The following is a 17970-nucleotide window of genomic DNA, read 5'->3' on the forward strand; positions in this document are numbered from 1 at the left end:
AATTATGGATTTTTTTCATCAGCTTGACCCGCGAATATATTTTTATGAGATTTCAGCAATTTTGGTGCATACCAAAATATGCACAACCTTGAAATTGTGGGCCAGATTCAAACAATTTTCAAAGGAAATTTAATTTAGGTTAAACTTCTTTTAAAACCGGCAAATTTTGATAGATCACAATCCAAAAGGATTTTGCGTCGCCGAAGACTGCGGATAGGCCTGCCGACATCTTGTCCGGCCACGGCCACGGGGTAGTTTCTCTCCATGTGAAGGAGCGAACAGACGATTGGACGGAACCAGCAGTCCACTCCCACCCCCACTCCCACCCCCAATCCGAGGCGAGAAGACCACCACCCCATCCCGGCGGCGGCGGATCACGCTGTGCGCTTGCGCGCGTGCCTGCGGCTGCGTGAGGAGAGAAAAAGGAAGGATAAAAAGAGGCGCGTCGGTTGCAGTTAGGTAGGAGATCGAGGTCTCGCCCCGCCCCCACGCACTAAAGGCCACCGCTGCCGCTGGGTTTCCCAGTTTGGACCGGCGCGGCATAGCTTCCCTTGGTGCGGTGGGTGGTGCCGTGCCGTGCCGTGCTGGCGGCGGCCTCCCGACCTACTACTATCCAGCCAGACCCAGACCCACCGCGTGATCCATTGCAGCGATATTGGGGGCGCGCGGAGGAGGAAGAGGAGTCCGCACCCGGCAGAGAAGGGGTAAGCGTTCCTGTCTTTCCTGATATATCTTGTTTTCTGCCCTGCGCTTTTGATTTAGGTTCGATTGGTTCTAATGTCGCCGATGATCTGTCTATTAGGAATCAGGATTTGCTTGATTTGGCCGTCCCTGCTTGCATTAGCTGATTAGCTTTTCTGTTTATTTGCCTTCGTCTTGTGTGATCCACTAGTTCAATTAGCCTGTGCTCTGATCTCATTCAGTCTTGTCCGATTCTAGTTCAGATTGTACTACTCGCATGTTTCGATCATCGCGTCGGTGTATGTGCGGTATGCATCTCTGTGTGACAGTTTGTGCTGGTTTTCTGATTGAATCATGGACGGCAAATCATGATCATAGTTTATTCACCTAGCTGTTTGTGTGGGGAATCTGCTGGTTGAACAGTGAATGACTTTGGGCGCAAAATAATGTGAGTGGTTGGGTACCTTTTTGTTTGGCAGTGAATCAGAGAAGCAACTAGGATCAACGAAAGCCTAGTAGGTTAATAAGCAACTAGCTGAAAACCTTTTGCCCATAAAAAGGTTAGGTGGAAAGCTATTGCACACGGCAGCAGCAGTTTCCACAAAGCACAAGGCAATTCTATAAAAAAACTCCATTTAGCAACTCACGGTTCAGACACTAAAAATAAAGAGAAAAGACTGTACGCTGGAATTACTTTCTAGTACATTGTTTGCATTTGCTACAGGTCACCTTCTGTTAACGGGCATGTTATTTTGCATGGTTCTGTAGTGGAGTTGTCATTCTAGTGGTGATGCAATCACCATACATGTTTCACAAGTATTCTGTTAGGGAGAAGATGTTTTTTTGTTGAGCCAGCTGATAAATGTTTTTTTGTTTCGTTCCTATAAATACCATTTTTCTTGCTCGGATGGCACCTATACCATGCTTGTAGGGAAAACAGAAATAATTGAATAAGCAAATTAACAGAATGTCCAAAGTTTCCTAAGAGCGTCTCTCAAAGAATAGCATTAGCAACTGTAAGTGTTTGCAACTCAAGTAATTTAGATGCAGAGATATAATCTATTGATAAGTTGTAAGGTAGCGTATGCAGCCCTCAGATAGCACTATACTACTATGATCCGCGCATTGAATTACTAGAGGTACATGTAACCCATCTGCAGGGAATGCTCATCCTGTGTGTTTGCTGACCTACAGAATCATGAGCGGAACAGGGTACACGGTGGAAGTCACTAACCTGTCAAGCAGCGCTTCTGAAAATGATCTTCATGAGTTCTTCTCATTCTCTGGACCTATTGAGCATATAGACCTTATCAGGTGATGTTTACTTGTCATTCATAAGCTACAGTTAGTTAACTATTTGTGATGTGAAGACCTGCTGAGCAAGTTTCAAGATTCATCATTCTTATTGAACATTTGGTCTTGGACAATATTATGTTTTCTGTTCATTTTCAATATCCAACTGTCACCTGATTAGACAGTTCAAAGTTTTGTGCTATTTCCATGTCTTGTTCTTCCTATCATTCATTTTCTGACAAATTTAACACTAACAGATCAGGAGGGTATGGTTCAACTGCTTATGTGACTTTCAAGGAACCCTATGCCTTGGAAACTGCAGTATTGCTGAGTGTAAGTTTTATTGGCAGCAATATTTTTCAAAGCAGTGCTCTGGGCTCTTTTTTTTATCATGACTTGTCCAATTCCTATGATTAATTCCTAACGTTGTATGGTCTACTGATTAACTGTGAATTAAGTTCCCTAAAGAAAAAAACTGTGAATTAATAAGTTCCCTAAAGAACAAAAAAACTGTGAATTAAGTTCCCTTGGCCAGGAGAATAGTTTGGTTCTTTCGCGTGTGTTAATATTGACTTTCCCCTACATTCCATCATCTCAAGTACATAGTTTAGCTCAGATTCTATACTAGTGAAGTCCTTAAAGATGTAACTGTTATCACTTGACAAATAGTGCCCATATGACTTGTTCAGTCTACCTCTTGTAAATTGCAGACAATTTCTGTTTTCCCCATAGTGACATCTTACATCTTTATCTGCACAAATATTCTTTCCCTAGTCCCCTACATTCAATCATGTCAGGTACATAGTTTAGCTCGGATTCCATACTGGTGTAGTCCTTCAAGATGCAACTGTTATCAGTTGACAGATAGTGGCTAGATGACTGTTTTTTGAGCATATTTCTCGTAAATTGCAGACACATACTTTCTGTTTTTTTTTACCTTGATGACACTTTATATCTTGACAGGGGGCTACCATTGTGGATCAGCCAGTGTGCATATCTCGTTGGGGACAGCCTGATGAGCCTTGTAATTTCTGGGACAGACCAACTTGGCAGGTCGAGGAGGAAATTGAATATAGGGTATGATCATCATTCATGCTACCAATTCACGTGGTTGATCATTTTTATGTTCTGTGATGATAATTTGGAATGTGTTGGTCACATAGTAAGTCAGTGATAAAATAAAATAAGAAGACACTGTCAGTTATTAAATTGATGTCTTTATGTTAAATGTAAGAAATTATCCCCTCACATGAAAAGTAACAACAGAAATAAAACCAGAAAATCACGTCCCTTTTTTAGTACTATCAGTTTTAAATCAGCTAATCTGAATATCATCGTGACTTCATTTGCTGACAATTATTTTTCATGACCACAACTTGAACAGGACTACCAATCATGCCAGTTCAACGCCACTCCACAGGAAGCATTGACAGTGGCTCAGGATGTCGTGAAGACAATGCTGTCAAGGGGGTACATACTGAGCAAGGACGCATTGTCCAGGGCTAGAGCTTTCGACGAGTCCCACCAGCTATCTGGGTCTGCGGCAGCAAAGGCTGCGGAGCTGAGCAGGAGGCTTGGCCTGACGGACAGAGTCAGCGCTGGTGTTGGCGCAATCAGATCAGTGGACGAGACATACCATGTTACTGAGACGACCAAGACCGTCGCCACCGCCACCGGAAGAACAGCAGTCAAGGTTATGAACACCATCGTGACCAGCAGCTACTTCTCCGCAGGAGCTATGATGGTGTCCGATGCTCTCACCCGCGCCGCCAAGGCCGCTGAAAATCTGGCTGCTCACGGCAGGCAGAATTAAGTGGAAACAAACTCCCCGTTCGAACAGTTCGTTGTGTCGGTTATACAAAAGTCAGTTATTCAGACACCAGGGTTGAACTTAAGAGTCTTAAGGTATGATATTTATGTGCTATGTATGATACAGTATATAATAACAGTATTGTGGTAGCTAGAGAAAACTGTCAGTTATTCAGACAACAAATGTGGTTTGAACAAGCTATGTGCAGAATTCAGTCAAGGTGGTCGTGCAATCATGTCTCTGACGTTTCTGATACTCTGGTTTATTCGAGTTCATTATCCATTTTAGTGTTGACGCGTTGGCCTTTTTTCTGAACGTTCTGCCCACGTTGAATGTTGAGGCCGACATTCCATCCCTAACGCAGATTCAGATAAAATTCTGAACCTAAATATCACAGATCAACAGAGGCTGGGTACTAAATTTATATGGCTGTATGTATTCACTCTTGACCAACAAAATTTGACCTCATAGATCTACAACAGGACTTATTAGGGAGGGAGAAAATTATTACTGTAGGAGCCTAAGCAAAACCTCTTGCCGGATATAGTAGGATTCTTCTGTAAATGCTCTTCACACTGTACAAAGTAGAAGCAACTAGAACAGCAGGAGAACTTTAGCCTACGGTAGACTGTAACGGAAAAAAACAGAGCATCAGCAGCAGCAGACGGGGCATCCGATGAGGCCGTTCTCGTTGCAGTCCGGGCACCGCTGGAACTCGCCGTCGTCGTCGTCATCCTCGTAATGGACGAAGATCTTGCAGCTGCCGTAGCACGTCTCGCAGGGCACGAACCGGACGTCGCCGCAGGCCGCGCACGCCTGCATGCACCCGAGCTTGCGCACTGGCGCGGCGTCGCACCCCTCCAGTGCGCGCGAGAGCTCGCCGGCCTCGTGCAGCGCCTGCACGTCCTCGGCGCCGCCCAGGTACCGCCCGTCGACGAACACGCGCGGGAGCGTGGTGGCGGGGCCGGTGAGGAGCTGGGCCAGCTCGGACTTGAAGGCGGCGTGCATGGACACGTCGCGCTCGTCCAGGCGCACGCCGTAGCTGCGCAGGATGTTGCGCACGCTGCAGCCGTCCACGAACGTCTTGCGCACGCCGCGGAGGCTGGTGAAGTACACCACCGCCCTCCGCCTGCCGCCCGGCGGCCCCAACACCTTGGTGTCGCGGGCGCCGTTGCTCGTCCTCCGCTCTTGGATCTTTTCTTGGAACGCGTTGATGCGGGCGCGCACGATGTCGGCGAGCTCCGGCATGTCCCTGGTGGGCGCCGAGGCCGGCGTGCATGCGCTTGCGTCGGCGCCGTCCTTCTTCTCCTTCTGCGACGCAGGTTCCTCCTTCTCCTTGTCCGCGGGTGAGCTCGCGGTGTCCCTGGTGGGCGGCGACACCGGCGTGCATGCACTGGCGTCGTCGGCGACCTTCGCCTGTTGCTGCGACGCCGATTCCTCCTTGTCCGTGGGCGAGCTGGCCGTGATCGGCTGCTGTGACGGCGACGTGTCCTGCGCGAGGGCCTCCCGGAAGCTGGACAGTATCTCCGGGTCAAACTCGAAGGCAACGGGCACGTCCTGGTCGGCCAGCATCCACGGCGGCGTCGTCGGCGGGGGCTCATGATGCGTTGCCCGCGGCGTGGGCCCCTCGTCCTCGAGCCCGGCCATGAGCTCCCACGCATTGATCACCTCCGGCTCGTTGGGCGGCGTCAGCGTCGGCGTGCTTGTCCTAGGCCCGACGGCGGCATTCCGCTTCGCCGCCGCCGCCGCCGTCTCCTTGAGACGGGCGAGCACCTCCCGCAAGGCGCGGTCATTCTCGAACTTCACCATGATCTCCTCGACCGACAGGGTCGCGTACTTGCTCGACGACGCGCCGGATCGCCGGCCCGGGACGGGGCCGAGGCTGCGCAGCACGGACGCGGCCTTGGCCCGCAGCCGCTGCCGGTCGGCGGACGACAGCGAGAAGCTCCGCCTCGCGCGCGGGCCGACGGCCGCCGCCTCCACCCAGCGCATGTCGCGCCGCGCCTCCACCGAGCTGGTGCACCCCATCGCCGGCCGGCCGGACACAGCCCGGTGCTAGCTGGTTCCTCCTGGTTACGCGCGCGCGCGCATGCAGGCGCGGCTACGGCGTCACGGCGGGAATGGCTCGGGGGAATGGCATGGAGGGAACGGCGGGTAGCTGGAGGCGATGCGGCTTTGTAGGGGAAACGGATCCAACAGTTTCCTCCACGGCTTGGCTTAATTAGTCCCCATGAAACGGCCGGAAAACAAGGCAAAAATAGGAGTGATAACCGATGATGGCGCGCACGAATGGCCGCGTTTGACTTTCAATAAAAAAATGTTCGATGGAACTGGCCAGATGTTGATTGACGAATTTAAGAGTCTGCTGTTCGTTTAATTAACATCACTTTAATTTATGAGAAGGGTTCTAGAAGTACTTTTTCTGTCTTGGTCCTTTTGAATTTTAAAACTAAATTTGACTAAGAACATTGTATGAGTTAGGGGTGCAAACGGAGCGGGCTAGCGGGCAATAACATAGCACAAAAGTGGTGTTAATTTTAGGCAAGTGATGAGCAAATTTGAAATGATTGATAAGTTTGGCGGGACAAACCGAGCTGCCGCTTGCATCCCTATGAGTTATATTCCTTCAAAATTATATCATTGATTTCATATTTGAAAGAAGTTGTCAATGATATATTTTTGTCAGATATAACTCATAATTTATTAGTCATTTTTATGTCAAAGTTAGGAAAAAAAATGACTACAAGGAGACAATTATACACAAGCGCCTATAATCATACATTAGTATGATGTGCCAAAATAGACTACGATTTTTTTTTACACATTTCATTAAATTTTTATCGAACATATTGACATGTCTGTGAATACGACAATCATGATTGTAACCCTAGTAGATAGAGTTATACCCCACAACTCTAAGATTTTGAGTTTATTTAAAATATCTTAATTCATGTGTAATAAATATCTACTATTACTTAGAAATTTCACAACAGAGATATTTGTTGTTGTAGTGTTTGATGGTTGATACTTGGCACCAATCTATCAATGTTGCAATAAATATAAATCGGGGTGGCTCCCCTCTTAGGAATGGTTATGAGAGTGCCATAATTGCCATTAGGTCTTTTTGTCCTCAAATGGTAGGCCAGTCATATATCCAATGAAGAACAATAACCGTATTTCCCACCGCATGAGATAATTTGAAAAATTACAAACACATGTTGCATCAACATAAACTTAATACTATCATTTTCCTTGTTTCATCTTCCTATACTTAGTCAACCTACCTCCGCCCCTTCTTCGCGCCTTTATCACGTCTTACATTTCCTAGATATAGAATGTATGCTCAAAGACTTCATAAAAATTGGATACAATAACTCTAATCTTATATCTATTTAGCCATTGCCTGGGGTATCACATGCAAGATCTTAGCTAAATGACAATCTCAATGTTAAAGATATGGTTATTATAAATATTGGAATATATATATATATATGATTATTGCCAATAATTTGAAGGTAGATACATGTAAATAGATATATGATTATTGTGGAGACGATAATTCATGAATTATTAACCTATACGATTGTTGCCGACCGGAACGAGTTATGTCCGGTTGGTATCATGACGTGGTGATCTCTGGGCTCGTACGTGTCGTCACACTCTTGCACCAATGTGTCTGGATAGATCATGGTGTCATAGAGGCAACCAAGGAGAATCTAAACAATGCCATGGAGTGCAATGGTCTCTGGGCTCTGAGGCACAACGAGATCGAGTTGGTGTGCCTTTATAAGAGAAACAGATCAAACATTTTACAGAACTTGTGTTAATTACCTTAATTAGTCTTCCATGAAACGACGAAGAGAAGCATGCAAATGACAAAAAATAAGACGAATAACGTTTAATGGAAGGCAAAAATGGTCACTATTTTACCAATTAAAATTGTTTGAATAAATAAAATGGACTGTCGAGTAAGAGGCCAGTGTGCATTAATTAACATTAGCATCTTTTAAATTCATGGAAAACGTCTAGAGAGTTGGTAGTGCTCAAATTCTAAGAGTTAAGATCTCCACTCATCTCTTGGGAGTACTCAAATTGTAAGCATTACTATCCTATAGAGGAAAATCGCATTCATATTACTTTCATTAAAATAAGAAATATCATGGAAGGTATATTAATTTCACAGGAAGTGTTGCATGTAGTTCACGTGAATAAAATGGTAGGGGTACACTTTCAAAGTAGCATAGGAAAAAGCTTATAATAATGATAAGTTGGCTTTTCTCTACAATTGTACGCTTAGAAAGGATATTAAAATACATATAATTAATCAAATTTTAGCATTAATAATTAGTGGTAAAATAAATATTAATACGATCTATATCCACATACCGTATTTTAGCACACATATGGGGTTAGGGGAGGACCCATATCCTCTACATTTTAGTTTGGCCCTTGATGGGTCTGAGTGCTATGATAAAAAAATATGTTGATTTAATTACAAGTTTGGTAATTAACTCATCTAGAGGAGAATGACATTGGCATTCTCAAGTATGTAGATCACACCAGTTGCCTTTATGCACAAATGTCTTGCTTGAAAATTAAATTATACCTAGTTATATGTGTTGTCGATGCTTTCTGTGACTGCATTTTTTAGTCTTGTTATTTGGTTTGGTGTGTGGTTGGGGGATGGACCATGTTTTTCTTAATGTAGTTCTTCAAAGGGCTCTTTCTGATAATCTTATTTGGGGGCAACTTCTAATGAACTGCTTCGTTGCGCGATGAAACATAACAAAATTGATGCAGTATTGGCTATTGATGCAAATTGTAAACATCAAATTGCCATTGGATTTTTACCCATATTTTTATAAGTGAATGCCTAAGTACATCAATACCTAGTCACACAACCTTTTTACAATTTACAGAACATCCAAATTTACCAGGTAAAAAACATAAGCCAAAACGCATACTTCACATAGTACACTCTTACGACACAAATCGATATAAATGCAATATGTTGTAGCAGCCGAACCAGTGATTTGAACGAACACTAAGCACAATATGTTGCTTGTTATGCATTACCTACAGAATGCCCAATAGCAAAATCAATGAGATAAACAATGAATTTAATATGTTTTCAATAGATTACGAAAGCCATAAATATAAGCATGACTAACTAAGTTTGTGAGGCTTTGGTCCAATTTGGGAACAACCTAGTGTTCTTGTTTCCATATTTAAGGGGTTAGGGTTAACATGATGAACCAAGTGCACTACGGAGCTCGCTTAGAACATGTTGTCCTTCTTAGTTCGCCTGATAGTGCCCTCCTGACATCTCCCACTCTGACGCTACAACTAGAGCATCGACTTCTCATCATCACTGTAAGAGTCTAGGCTTCTCTTAGCATCATCATACAAGCCTCCCAGGTGGTAGCCCGTCTGCAGCAATAAAGAGATACAATTTTGGTAGTCACAATGTATGCACCAATTCAGTCATGGATAATGGATTGGAAAGTGAATGATTTTACCTAGATTGTGATTCACGAGGGGATGATGATTGAGGGTTGGTTCATGTGAGGTGTGCACACAGTTCGATGATGTCTCCATCCAATCTCTGCACACTTCTAATGAGGAATGAGGAATAAAAGTTGCTACATATATGGATTAGAATTCAGAAATAGAAAAGACGTTGTTCTTGACACAACTATGCCCAGTTAGATTGTTGTAGAAAATCTTCAAATTTACATCTACTAATAAAAATACAAGGGAAAATGGCATTTAGCAACACATTGTTGAACTTTACTCACCGTCTGATGTCCAAAAGCTACTAATTTTTGACAAGCAGGTAGAATGTCCAAAAAACCAAGAAAGGTTTTGTTCCTTTCCAACTGAAGAAGTCCACTTTGGCAAAACCATCTTGAGTAGATGCAAATCCAATCTTTCTTGCTCCACGTCGCTTGAATTTGCATAATCTACCTCCAAACATGACAACTTAAGAAAACTCAAAAACAGCAGCAGATAATAACCCCAAGAATAACCCAAAAGAAGCAGAGAAAAGGCAATCTTATCCGAATTTGGAGAATACAATCCATACGTTAGCCAAATCCTACGTAATGCAGCTATAATACTACACCAAATCCATAGGAAGAAAGATGATAGTTAATCATAAGAACAACACCCACAAGAAATCTATTCAGATAAACAAAAAGTCATTTGTTGAACTCCCATTTGCTAGTGAATCAACACAAAGTTCACTAGCCACAAAGAAGTAAGGTCAACCCAACTCCTTGGTGGGAATTCAGTTAAACAATTGCGACTACCTCATGCTCTTGATGGTTGGCTAGTTGAGATGGTTCAGGTGCCGGTGCATTGTTGTTGGTGGTGACACAACCTCCATAACGATTGCCTAGCACCCATGAATGCAGACTACTGTTGTAGTTAGCATATGCAAAATAGTGAAAACGTCCCACTCACAGGCCACATCGACAACCAATTCATCTTCTCCCCTCATCTCAGACCCCCCTCCTTTTCCTCTCACTCCTCCTGAATCCAAATCGCAGGAATGAACCTTCTCTTGGATAGGAAGACCCCTCGTCGCCAGATGCCGTAGCCTAAATCAGTCACACACGCGCGCGCGCACACACACACACAGAGCACACACACAAAGAGAGAGAGAGAGCACACACACACACAAAGAGAGAGATAGATAGAGAGAGAATCCTACCATCCCCGCCAACACCTCACTCCAATCCCAATCCAAATGGTAAACAATTGGCATGACATGGATAAGAAGGGAGGAGGAGCAAAATAAATATAAGGGGAAGAATGATGTACGATGTTGCCCCAAAAGAGAGATGACAGACGAAGGGGGATGGGTGACCGACATTGCAACAAAGAACTTCCAACGTCGTATGGTGGTACACAAGCGGTCAAGGAACTTTCAACAACACAAGGCTCGCACCTCTCAACCTCCTCCAGCAGCAAGGGCGATGGCAGGACGCGCCACACAAAGCCCCCCCCCCCCCCCCGAGCAATTGTTGGGGATCATAACAGAAATTTAAAATTTTCTACGCATCACCAAGATCAATCTATGGAGTCATCTAGCAACGACAGAGAGAGGAGTGCATCTACATACCCTTGTAGATCGCGAGCGGAAGCGTTCAAGAGAACGGGGTTGATGGAGTCGTACTCGTCGTGATCCAAATCACCGATGATCCTAGCGCCGAACGGACGGCACCTCCGCGTTCAACACACGTACGGAGCGGAGACGTCTCCTCCTTCTTGATCCAGCAAGGGGGAAGGAGAAGTTGATGGAGATCCAGCAGCACGACGGCGTGGTGGTGGAAGCAGCGGGATTCCAGCAGGGCTTCGCCAAGCGCTACTGGAGGAGGAAGAGGTGTCACGGGAGGGAGAGGGAGGCGCCAGGGCTTAGGGTGCGGCTGCCCTCCCTCCCCTCCACTATATATAGGGGCTAGGGGGGCGCATGCCCCCCTTGGAGATCCCATCTAGAGGGGGGGCCCGGGCGGCCCCTCGGGGGGCAACGGCCCCCTTAGGGTTTCCAACCAGGGGGCGCATGCCCCCTCGGGGGGCAACGGCCCCCTAGGGTTTCCAACCCTAGGCGCCTTGGGCCCTTGGGTGGGGCGCACCAGCCCACCAGGGGCTGGTTCCCACGCCACTTCAGCCCATGGGGCCCTCCGGGATAGGTGGCCCCACCCGGTGGACCCCCGGGACCCTTCCGGTGGTCCCGGTACAATACCGGTGACCCCCGAAACTCTCCCGGTGGCCGAAACTGGACTTCCTATATATAAATCTTTACCTCCGGACCATTCCGGAACTCCTCGTGACGTCCGGGATCTCATCCGGGACTCCGAACAACTTTCGGTTAACCGCATACTAATATCTCTACAACTCTAGCGTCACCGAACCTTAAGTGTGTAGACCCTACGGGTTCGGGAGACACGTAGACATGACCGAGACAACTCTCCGGTCAATAACCAACAGCGGGATCTGGATACCCATGTTGGCTCCCACATGCTCCACGATAATCTCATCGGATGAACCACGATGTCGAGGATTCAATCAATCCCGTATACAATTCCCTTTGTCAATCGGTACGTTACTTGCCCGAGATTCGATCGTCGGTATCCCAATACCTCGTTCAATCTCGTTACCGGCAAGTCACTTTACTCGTTCCGTAATGCATGATCCCGTGACTAACTACTTAGTCACATTGAGCTCATTATGATGATGCATTACCGAGTGGGCCCAGAGATACCTCTCCGTCATACGGAGTGACAAATCCCAGTCTCGATCCGTGCCAACCCAACAGACACTTTCGGAGATACCTGTAGTGCACCTTTATAGCCACCCAGTTACGTTGTGACGTTTGGTACACCCAAAGCATTCCTACGGTATCCGGGAGTTGCACGATCTCATGGTCTAAGGAAATGATACTTGACATTAGAAAAGCTTTAGCAAACGAACTACACGATCTAGTGCTATGCTTAGGATTGGGTCTTGTCCATCACATCATTCTCCTAATGATGTGATCCCGTTATCAATGACATCCAATGTCCATGGTCAGGAAACCGTAACCATCTATTGATCAACGAGCTAGTCAACTAGAGGCTCACTAGGGACATGTTATGGTCTATGTGTTCACACATGTATTACGATTTCCGGATAACACAATTATAGCATGAACAATAGACAATTATCATGAACAAGGAAATATAATAATAACCATTTTATTATTGCCTCTAGGGCATATTTCCAACAGTCTCCCACTTGCACTAGAGTCAATAATCTAGTTACATTGTGATGAATCGTACACCCATAGAGTTCTGGTGTTGATCATGTTTCGCCCGTGGAAGAGGTTTAGTCAACGGATCTGCGACATTCAAATCCGTATGCACTTTACAAATATCTATGTCTCCATTTTGAACATTTTCACGAATGGAGTTGAAGCGACGCTTGATGTGCCTGGTCTTCTTGTGAAACCTGGGCTCCTTGGCAAGGGCAATAGCTCCAGTGTTGTCACAGAAGAGAGTCATCGGCCCCGATGCATTGGGAATAACTCCTAGGTCGGCAATGAACTCCTTCATCCAGATTGCTTCATGTGCTGCCTCCGAGGCTGCCATGTACTCCGCTTCACATGTAGATCCCGCCACGACGCTTTGCTTGCAACTGCACCAGCTGACTGCCCCACCATTCAAAATATACACGTATCCGGTTTGTGACTTAGAGTCATCCAGATCTGTGTCGAAGCTAGCATCGACGTAACCCTTTACGACGAGCTCTTCGTCACCTCCATAAACGAGAAACATATCCTTAGTCCTTTTCAGGTACTTCAGGATGTTCTTGACCGCTGTCCAGTGTTCCATGCCGGGATTACTTTGGTACCTTCCTACCAAACTTACGGCAAGGTTTACATCAGGTCTGGTACACAGCATGGCATACATAATAGACCCTATGGCCGAGGCATAGGGGATGACACTCATCTTTTCTCTATCTTCTGCCGTGGTCGGGCATTGAGCCGTGCTCAATCTCACACCTTGCAATACAGGCAAGAACCCCTTCTTGGACTGATCCATATTGAACTTCTTCAATATCTTATCAAGGTATGTGCTTTGTGAAAGACCTATGAGGCGTCTCGATCTATCTCTATAGATCTTGATGCCTAATATGTAAGCAGCTTCTCCAAGGTCCTTCATTGAAAAACACTTATTCAAGTAGGCCTTTATGCTTTCCAAGAATTCTATATCATTTCCCATCAATAGTATGTCATCCACATATAATATGAGAAATGCTACAGAGCTCCCACTCACTTTCTTGTAAACACAGGCTTCTCCATAAGTCTGTGTAAACCCAAACGCTTTGATCATCTCATCAAAGCGAATGTTCCAACTCCGAGATGCCTGCACCAGCCCATAGATTGAGCGCTGGAGCTTGCATACCTTGTCAGCATTCTTAGGATCGACAAAACCTTCCGGCTGCATCATATACAATTCTTCCTTAAGGAAGCCGTTAAGGAATGCCGTTTTGACGTCCATTTGCCATATTTCATAATCGTAGAATGCGGCAATTGCTAACATGATTCGGACGGACTTCAGCTTCGCTACGGGTGAGAAGGTCTCATCGTAGTCAACTCCTTGAACTTGTCGATAACCCTTAGCGACAAGTCGAGCTTTATAGATGGTAACATTTCCATCCGCGTCCGTCTTCTTCTTAAAGATCCATTTATTTTCTATCGCTCGCCGATCATCGGGCAAGTCTGTCAAAGTCCATACTTTGTTTTCATACATGGATCCTATCTCGGATTGCATGGCTTCAAGCCATTTGTTGGAATCTGGGCCCGCCATTGCTTCTTCATAGTTCGAAGGTTCACCGTTGTCCAACAACATGATTTCCAGGACAGGGTTGCCGTACCACTCTGGTGCGGAACGTGTCCTTGTGGACCTACGAAGTTCAGTGGTAACTTGATCATGATCGTCATCATTAACTTCCTCTCTAGTCGGTGCAGGCACCACAGAAACATTTTCTTGTGCTGCGCTACTTTCTGGTTCGAGAGGGGTCATCTCATCAAGTTCCACTTTCCTCCCACTTACTTCTTTCGAGAGAAACTCTTTCTCCAGAAAGGACCCGTTCTTGGCAACGAAGATCTTGCCTTCGGATCTGAGGTAGAAGGTATACCCAATGGTTTCCTTAGGGTATCCTATGAAGACGCATTTTTCCGACTTGGGTTCGAGCTTTTCAGGTTGAAGTTTCTTGACATAAGCATCGCATCCCCAAACTTTAAGAAACGACAGCTTAGGTTTCTTTCCAAACCATAATTCATACGGTGTCGTCTCAACGGATTTCGACGGAGCCCTATTTAAAGTGAATGCGGCAGTCTCTAAAGCATAACCCCAAAATGATAGCGGTAGATCGGTAAGAGACATCATAGATCGCACCATATCCAATAGAGTGCGATTACGACGTTCGGACACACCATTACGCTGAGGTGTTCCAGGCGGCGTGAGTTGTGAAACAATTCCACATTTCCTTAAGTGTGTGCCAAATTCGTGACTCAAATATTCCCCTCCACGATCTGATCGTAAGAACTTTATTTTCCTGTCACGTTGATTCTCAACCTCACTCTGAAATTCCTTGAACTTTTCAAAGGTCTCAGACTTGTGTTTCATTAAGTAGACATACCCATATCTACTCAAGTCATCAGTGAGGGTGAGAACATAACGATAGCCACCGCGAGCCTCAACGCTCATTGGACCGCACACATCAGTATGTATGATTTCCAATAAGTTGGTTGCTCGCTCCATTGTTCCGGAGAACGGAGTCTTGGTCATTTTGCCCATGAGGCATGGTTCGCACGTGTCAAATGATTCATAATCAAGAGACTCCAAAAGTCCATCTGCATGGAGTTTCTTCATGCGTTTGACACCAATGTGACCAAGGCGGCAGTGCCACAAGTATGTGGGACTATCATTATCAACCTTACATTTCTTGGCATTCACACTATGAATATGTGTAACATCACGTTCGAGATTCATTAAGAATAAACCATTGACCAGCGGGGCATGACCATAAAACATATCTCTCATATAAATAGAACAACCATTATTCTCTGATTTAAATGAGTAGCCATCTCGCATCAAACGAGATCCAGATACAATGTTCATGCTCAAAGCTGGCACTAAATAACAATTATTGAGGTTTAAAACTAATCCCGTAGGTAAATGTAGAGGTAGCGTGCCGACGGCGATCACATCGACCTTGGAACCATTCCCGACGCGCATCGTCACCTCGTCCTTCGCCAGTCTCCGCTTATTCCGCAGCTCCTGCTTTGAGTTACAAATATGAGCAACCGCACCGGTATCAAATACCCAGGAGCTACTACGAGCGCTGGTTAGGTACACATCAATAACATGTATATCACATATACCTTTGGTATTGCCGGCCTTCTTATCCGCTAAGTACTTGGGGCAGTTCCGCTTCCAGTGACCGTTTCCCTTGCAATAAAAGCACTCAGTCTCAGGCTTGGGTCCATTCTTTGTCTTCTTCCCGGCAGCTTGCTTACCGGGCGCGGCAACTCCCTTGCCGTCTTTCTTGAAGTTCTTCTTACCCTTGCCTTTCTTGAACTTAGTGGTTTTATTCACCATCAACACTTGATGTTCCTTTTTGATCTCCACCTCCGCTGATTTCAGCATTGAATATACCTCAGGAATGGTCTTTTCCATCCCCTGCATATTGAAGTTCATCACAAAGCTCTTGTAGCTAGGTGGGAGCGACTGAAGGATTCTGTCAACGACCGCGTCATCCGGGAGATTAACTCCCAGCTGAGACAAGCGGTTGTGCAACCCAGACATTTTGAGTATGTGTTCGCTGACGGAACTATTCTCCTCCATCTTACAACTGTAGAACTTGTCGGAGACTTCATATCTCTCGACCCGGGCATGAGCTTGGAAAACCATTTTCAGCTCTTGGAACATCTCATATGCTCCGTGCTGCTCGAAACGCTTTTGGAGCCCCGGTTCTAAGCTGTAAAGCATGCCGCACTGAACCAGGGAGTAATCATCAACACGTGTTTGCCAGGCGTTCATAACGTCTTGGTTTGCTGGGACGGGTGCTTCACCTAGCGGTGCTTCAAGGACATATGCTTTCTTGGCAGCTATGAGGATGATCCTCAAGTTCCGGACCCAGTCCGTATAGTTGCTACCATCGTCTTTCAGCTTGGTTTTCTCTAGGAACGCGTTGAAGTTGAGGTTGACATTAGCGTGGGCCATTTGATCTACAAGACATATTGTAAAGATTTTAGACTAAGTTCATGATAATTAAGTTCATCTAATCAAATTATTAATGAACTCCCACTCAGACAGACATCCCTCTAGTCATCTAAGTGATACATGATCCGAGTCAACTAGGCCGTGTCCGATCATCACGTGAGACGGACTAGTCATCATCGGTGAACATCTTCATGTTGATCGTATCTGCTATACGACTCATGTTCGACCTTTCGGTCTCTTGTGTTCCGAGGCCATGTCTGTACATGCTAGGCTCGTCAAGTCAACCTAAGTGTATTGCGTGTGTAAATCTGGCTTACACCCGTTGTATGCGAACGTTAGAACCTATCACACCCGATCATCACGTGGTGCTTCGGAACAACGAACCTTCGCAACGGTGCACAGTTAGGGGGAACACTTTCTTGAAATTTTAGCGAGGGATCATCTTATTTATGCTACCGTCGTTCTAAGCAAATAAGATGTAAAACATGATAAACATCACATGCAATCAAATAGTGACATGATATGGCCAATATCATTTTGCTCCTTTTGATCTCCATCTTCGGGGCGCCATGATCATCATCGTCACCGGCATGACACCATGATCTCCATCATCATGATCTCCATCATCGTGTCTTCATGAAGTTGTCTCGCCAACTATTACTTCTACTACTATGGCTAACGGTTAGCAATAAAGTAAAGTAATTACATGACGTTCAGTTGACACGCAGGTCATAAATAAATTAAGACAACTCCTATGGCTCCTGCCGGTTGTCATACTCATCGACATGCAAGTCGTGATTCCTATTACAAGAACATGATCAATCTCATACATCACATATATCATTCATCACATTCTTCTGGCCATATCACATCACATGACACATGCTGCAAAAACAAGTTAGACGTCCTCTAATTGTTGTTGCAAATTTTTACGTGGCTGCTATAGGTTTCTAGCAAGAACGTTTCTTACCTACGCCAAAACCACAACGTGATATGCCAATTTCTATTTACCCTTCATAAGGACCCTTTTCATCGAATCCGATCCGACTAAAGTGGGAGAGACAGACACCCGCTAGCCACCTTATGCAACTAGTGCATGTCAGTCGGTGGAACCTGTCTCACGTAAGCGTACGTGTAAGGTCGGTCCGGGCCGCTTCATCCCACGATGCCGCCGAATCAAGATAAGACTAGTAACGGCAAGTAAATTGACAAAATCGACGCCCACAACAACTTGTGTTCTACTCGTGCATAGAAACTACGCATAGACCTAGCTCATGATGCCACTGTTGGGGATTGTAACAGAAATTTAAAATTTTCTACGCATCACCAAGATCAATCTATGGAGTCATCTAGCAACGAGAGAGAGAGAGGAGTGCATCTACATACCCTTGTAGATCGCGAGCGGAAGCGTTC

At 45.6% G+C, this 17970-nt stretch overlaps 2 protein-coding genes across 2 annotated transcripts; one reads left to right on the forward strand and one right to left on the reverse strand.

Annotated features, from left to right (window-relative positions):
* The first annotated feature begins 297 nt into the window (after positions 1-297).
* LOC123054976 (binding partner of ACD11 1) lies at positions 298-4019 on the forward strand. The gene is made up of 5 exons (XM_044478862.1): positions 298-704; positions 1876-1995; positions 2232-2307; positions 2938-3051; positions 3359-4019. Exons 2-5 carry the CDS (start codon positions 1880-1882, stop codon positions 3785-3787), a joined length of 735 nt encoding a protein of 244 aa, XP_044334797.1. The 5' UTR covers positions 298-704; positions 1876-1879; the 3' UTR covers positions 3788-4019.
* A 168-nt stretch (positions 4020-4187) lies between these two features.
* On the reverse strand, positions 4188-5980 carry LOC123050418 (uncharacterized protein At3g28850-like). The gene has a single exon (XM_044473219.1). It carries the CDS (start codon positions 5810-5812, stop codon positions 4436-4438), a length of 1377 nt encoding a protein of 458 aa, XP_044329154.1. The 5' UTR covers positions 5813-5980; the 3' UTR covers positions 4188-4435.
* Between the last annotated feature and the right edge of the window lie 11990 nt (positions 5981-17970).

Source organism: Triticum aestivum, chromosome 2D, assembly GCF_018294505.1.
Source record: "Triticum aestivum cultivar Chinese Spring chromosome 2D, IWGSC CS RefSeq v2.1, whole genome shotgun sequence".
Taxonomy (NCBI): Eukaryota; Viridiplantae; Streptophyta; class Magnoliopsida; order Poales; family Poaceae; genus Triticum; species Triticum aestivum.